This window comes from Oncorhynchus tshawytscha, linkage group LG11 (assembly GCF_018296145.1).
Source record: "Oncorhynchus tshawytscha isolate Ot180627B linkage group LG11, Otsh_v2.0, whole genome shotgun sequence".
In the NCBI taxonomy this organism is placed as follows: domain Eukaryota; kingdom Metazoa; phylum Chordata; class Actinopteri; order Salmoniformes; family Salmonidae; genus Oncorhynchus; species Oncorhynchus tshawytscha.
In genome coordinates, this window is record NC_056439.1 from 12,179,951 (window position 1) to 12,185,976 (window position 6,026).

The 6,026-nt window shown below is 39.3% G+C and overlaps 1 protein-coding gene across 1 annotated transcript in view; it reads left to right on the plus strand.

Annotated features, from left to right (window-relative positions):
• Nucleotides 1-1,360, plus strand: part of LOC112261435 (microsomal triglyceride transfer protein) — a 38,560-nt gene extending 37,200 nt beyond the window's left edge. The window contains exon 17 of the mRNA XM_024436754.2: nucleotides 27-1,360. Coding sequence (XP_024292522.1) covers nucleotides 27-174 — 148 coding nt within the window. The 3' untranslated portion in view covers nucleotides 175-1,360. The remainder of the gene's footprint in view (nucleotides 1-26) is intronic.
• The last annotated feature ends 4,666 nt before the right edge of the window (nucleotides 1,361-6,026 follow it).

Consider the following 6,026-nt stretch of genomic DNA (forward strand, 5'->3'; position numbering starts at 1 on the left):
TGAATTGACTTTGTCCATTATTGCAGTGAGTCCCTAACAAAATACGAGAGCCTGCCATCAGGGAAGCGCTACGTGTCGCGCAGGGGCCACAAGCAGCTGTTGCCTGGCTCGGAGTTCCCTCTCCACCAGGAGAATTCCAACATGTGCAAGAGGGTGTTTGACTCAGACTGGTAGTCTTCTCCGTGTTTATCCATCGGTAAGAAGATGGAAGATATTTTGTAGAGAGTTATGGCCCAACAATCCTATTTTGTTATCACGTCATAGTGTAAACAGTGTGTTGTATGAGGCGGATAAATGGATGCTAGCTAGCTAAGATATGACCATTTGTAAAATGGCAAAAGTGAACTGTCTTGTGCCTTTTTTTGTTGATCTGATTGGAAATCGCATGCATTTATTTAATCGCTTACATCAGAGTTCTGTTTACTGCAAAATCGCTAACTAGCGGCTAACTTGCTAGCTGTTTACTACTATTTATCTCCCTTTCGATCTCCACAATGCATTATTTACAGTGTGACATTAGTGTAATAGGGTTATTCTTCCAATGAGTCCTCCTTGACATTCTAGCTGAAGAGTTATTTATTATTATTTTTTTTTTTAAATGTTAAAGCTTTCCAGGAACACCTAATGTATCACACCACATGCATGTTTACATTCTTAATTCAGCGTTTTATTTCAAATCAGGAATTTCTGTGGTGCCTTTTTATGAATTTGTTTGCATATCTATTTATATGGGTATATGAGTGTCATATACTCAATATAGCTAAGTGATACCACACAATATTCACCTATGTAAATATGGTACATATCATTGGGTGAGCTGATGCTATGGTTGAATTTACTGGCATTTACATAAATGCTCACATTACACAGTTTCTAGATTGTTTGTTTAATTGAAGACATGGATGTGGTTTCCAAGACTGCAAAGATTGCATTACAGTTAAGTCATTGCGTAACAATATAAAATAATGTTTACAGTACTTGATTCACTCTGTAGCTAGCTTGAAGGAGCTGTTACATGAGACCAGATTAACGCAGGGTTAATTTATTGAATTCATTTCTATGATTTTAACTTCTGGATGTTAAACATGTATATCAATAGGAAAGTGTCTGATTAATTTATTTACACATTTGTAATTGATTCTATTTAGATAATTGTGTCCCATATGAAATGTGACTTGATATTATAATTATTACATTAAGCCTTTGATGTATTTTTTTTGTACCATAGTTTGAGATCAGTTTGTTAGGGTTTGTACTTGACCAACAACAAAGAGTGTACTGGAACCACTATGCTCCATTGCAGTGCTTTTCTGGCATTACACTAGTGTAAGATTATTTTCAATAAAGCTATGAAATACAATTTCCATTCTGGTTGTCTTTTGACCTTTCCCACTAACATTACTGACCTGTACATGGCCATTCTGCCTACTTGGTTAAGCTATCAGAACACTGGTTTACCTGAAATTTCTTTAGATGATAATAATAATAGATTTCCTGTGTGGCTTGTTCAGTTTGACCATTTTAACGCATGTCAATCATAGTAGAAAGGTATGGGAAGAAGTACAGTACATATAAGGGATATTTACAGATAGTGCCTTCAGAAAGTATTCATATGTATTCCACATTTTGTTGTGTTACAGCCTGAATTAAGAATATATTAAATAATTTGTTTTCTCAACCATCTACAGACAATACCCCATAATGACAAAGTGAAAACATGTTTTAATTGTTTTTTGCAAATGTATTAAATTAAATACAGGATTATTTATGTATGTATTCATGCCCCTTTGTTATAACACTTCAAATTGAGCTCAGGTGCATCCAATTTCCTTTGATCATCCTTGATATGACTCCACAACTTGATTGGAGCCCACCTTTGGCCAATTCAGTTGTTTGGACATTATTTAGAAAGAAACACATCTGTCTATAACAATTGACAGTGCATGTCAGAGCAGAAACCGTACCATGAAGTCCAAGGAACTGTCTGTAGATCTGCAAGATGATAGAATTGTGAAGAGGCATATAGCTGGGGTAGAAAACCATTTCTAGAGTTTCCAAAAGCACAGTGGTCTCCGTCAATGGGAAATTGAAAAAGTATGGAACTACCCAGACTCTGCCTTGAGCTGGCCGTCCGACCAAGCTGAGCAACCGGGCAAGAAGGACCTTAGTCAGGGAGGTGACCAAGAACCCTATGACCACTCTGACAGAACTACGGAGTTCCTTGGCTGAGATGGGAGAACCTGCCAGAAGGACAACAGTCTCTACAGCACTTCACCAATCTAGTCTTTATGGGAGAGTGGCCAGACGGAAGCCACTCCTGTGAAAAAGGAATATGACAACACACCTGGGGTTTGCAAAAAGGCAAGTGAAAGACTCCGAGCATAGGGCAAAAGATTCTGTGGTCCGATGAGACAAATTTTACTCTGAAGCCTAAATGCAAAGCACTATTTCTGGAGAAAACCAGGCACAGCTCATCGCCCATCTGACACCATCCCTAACGTGAAGCATGGTGGTGGCAGCATCATGCTATGGGGATGCTTTTCATTGGCAGAGATTGGTAAGGTTAGAGGGAACAATTAATGGAGCCAAATACAGGCAAATCCTTAATGAGAACCTGCTTCAGAGTGCAAAGGAAGATTTACTTTCCAACAGGACAATGACCCCAAGCATATAGAAAAAGCAATGCTGGAATGGCTTCAGAACAAGAATGTGAAAGTCCTTGAGTGGCCCAGCCAGTGCCCAGACTTGATTCCCATTGGAAAGATTTTAAAATTGCTGTTCACCTCCGCTCCCCTTCTAACAGAACTTGAGAAATCTGCAAGGAAGAATGGGAGAAATTCAGGCTTTAACACAACAAAATGTGGAATAAGGTAAGGGGTATGAATACTTTATGAAAGCAATGTATATTTACAGGATATGGTTACAAATATAGGAGAGAGCATTGATTCTGAATCCCAAATTGACCCCTAACCCCTAAACTGCAGGCGGTCCTGTTGATCTGAGATATCAGCGTCATGGAAATCGCTTCATCTTGCCTTATGATTGGCTGTGTGGAAATGTTACCATATCGCCTCCACCTATCCAATCCTCTCAGATCTACGGAGTGGCTAGGGATTAAGGGCCATGGGTTGATTTGGGATTCAGCATGACATGAGAGTGAGTAAGTGTGTGTGTGAAGGATCACTGAGTGAGTCGTGCACCCATTTGCTGACCCGGGTGAGGCAATAAATCGTGTCTGGCCTTGTGTCGCAGTTGTGACATCAGAGCCCCCGGTTGGCATCCAAGCACAACAACTGGGGCTTAATGGAGATTCTTTAGGAAGTGCAGAGAGCAGCTGGGTGCAAAGGGCTGTCTGCCAGTCTCACTGCCTCCATGGCAACAATGTAAACACACCAGCAAACTGTCAGGTTGAACTTAAGCCCGGGCCGGGTGAGGTTTCAGGGTCGTCAGAAAGCTAACCTTGCACCCTTCAGCAGACAACAAACATTTTTATGTGTCTCTCTGAAGAAAATCTATTTGCTCTTCTTGTTTTTTATTTATTTAATTTACCTTTATTTAACTAGGCAAGTCAGTTAAGAACAAATTCTTAATTTCAATGACGGCCTAACTGCCTTGTTCAGGGGCAGAACGACAGATTTGACCTTGTCAGCTCGGGGATTCAATCTTGCAACCTTTCGGTTACTAGTCCAACGCTCAAACCACTAGGCTACCTGCCGCCCCAGGGCAGGATACATTTTTTCGAGGAGCAGAAAGCTCATGTTGCTCATTCAGTGGAGCAGAAAGTTGCTGGAAAGGATTGGGGGGGGGAAATCATATTACCAGCAACAGAAATTATACAAATTGACCAGAAAAACACTGGTTGGGACACCACTTTGTGTGTTTAAAGATAGCTGTGATTCTCAATGTTTTGATCACTGTCAATATGTTATGGAAGTAACTTAGCAAAGAAAATGGGCACAAGCAAGACAACCATGATGAGCAACATACGCAACGGACAATGTTAATTAGCTTGCAATTTGATTTATTCCAAACACTTGTAGGCTTTTGGGCCTACAGTGCATTTTTTTCACCTCAGTCAACTTGTCATATTTCATCACTGTCACCTTGCAAGTGCAAACACGGCACTGCTTCATCTAACAAACCAACTCTGCATTGACCTCCCGGTCTCGTGCTCCTTCTTAGGCCGCCATCTTAAGTCCATAAAGCACAAAACTTACGCAACATATACATAATGTCTCTTTTGTGTGACTGTCTTGCAGACTCCAAGGCTAATGTAGCCAATCAATCTTAATAGCGCCATTCTTTCTCTCTCGTTCGTTCACGTACATTGCTCCCATCTCAACATTACTTCCCCATCCATCTTTCAACATCTTTCAAAAAGCAAGCATATATACTGAATGTTTCTTTCATTGGGCATCGGGGTACCCGAAAGCCGTTAGATTCATGGGCTTGGGGAGGGATATTGTTGCTTAGGTGAAGTTGTAAACTGAGATTGCTTATTCAATTACTCATAATTTATGCTACAGTGTGATTGGGTAGCTCTTTACTAAATTATGTCATCACTTTGACTAAGCTTTATTAGTCCACATAATGTTCATGTTAGTGACAAATTATAACTCAGTAAGTTCTGAAATTCTAACATCCGCTAAGTTGAGCTACTGACAGGTTGTCATTTTTCAGAAATGGAAATACAATGAACAGACTTACAGGTAATGACATGTTAATGACACTGTTACACATATTTCTGTTGTAGTCAGCTAGACAAGAACATCTAACATTTCAAAATGAAATACACATATTTACACAGTGCCTTAACAGCCGGAATTCAAAATGTATTCAATAAATAAAAAATTCTCACCCATCTACACACGATACCACATAATGACAAAGTGAAAACATGTTTTTGAAATGTTTGCTAACTTATTGAAAATTAAATACAGAAATGTCTCATTCGCATAAGTATTCACACCCCTGAGTAAATACTTTGTAGAAACCCTTTTGGCGGCCATTACAGCTGTGAGTCTTTCTATTTAAGTCTCTAAGAGCTTTCCACATCTGGATTGTGCAACATTTTCCCATTATTCTTACAAAAATTATTCAAGCTCTGTCAAATTGGTTGTTAAGCATTGCTAGACAACCATTTTGAGGACTTTGCCATAGATTTTCAAGTAGATTTAAGTCAAAATGTAACTCGGCCACTCGGGAACATTCACTGTCTTATTGGTAAGCAACTCCAGTGTAGATATGGCTTTATGTTTTATGTTATTGTCCTGCTGAAAGGTGAATTCATCTGCCAGTGTCTGGTGGAAAGCAGATTGAACCTCTAGGAGGGGGACAGTGAGATCTGAGCCTCATGTAAAGAAAGTATATTTGTGACTGACCGCCTCGATTTGGTCTTTTGTAACATTGTTTTAGTATATATTTTTTTACATTAGATAAACGTTGACTCCCTAGACTCACAGCTAGAAAAACTGTATATTATACACGGCAGTTGAGGAACAAATGGAAAAGTAATTCTGCTTTGAAAGTTGAAAAACTTGTAACCCCACTTTTGAGAAAATTGAGCTAAGCCTGTGCTTAGCTCAGTTCCGTTTCTTTTTTATCCTAAAAAACTCCCCAGTCCTTAACAATTACAAGCATGCCCATAACATGATGCAGCCACCACTATGCTTGAAAATATGGAAAGTGGTGCTTAGTAATGTGATGTCTTGGATTTGCCCCAAACATAACACTTTGTATTCAGGACAAAAAGGGCATTGCTTTGCACATTTTTTGCAGTATTACTTTAGTATCTTGTTGGAAAAGTTGTATTTTGTACTGGCTTCCTTATTTTCACTCTTGTCAATTAGGTTAGTATTGTGGAGTAACTACAATGTTGTTTATCTGTCCTAAGTTTTCTCCTATCACAGCCATTCAACTCTGTAACTGTTTTAAAGTCACCATTGGCCTCATGGTGAAATCCCTGAGCGGTTTCCTTCCTTAGACGTAACATAGTTACGAAGGAAGAACGCCTGTATCTTTGTAGT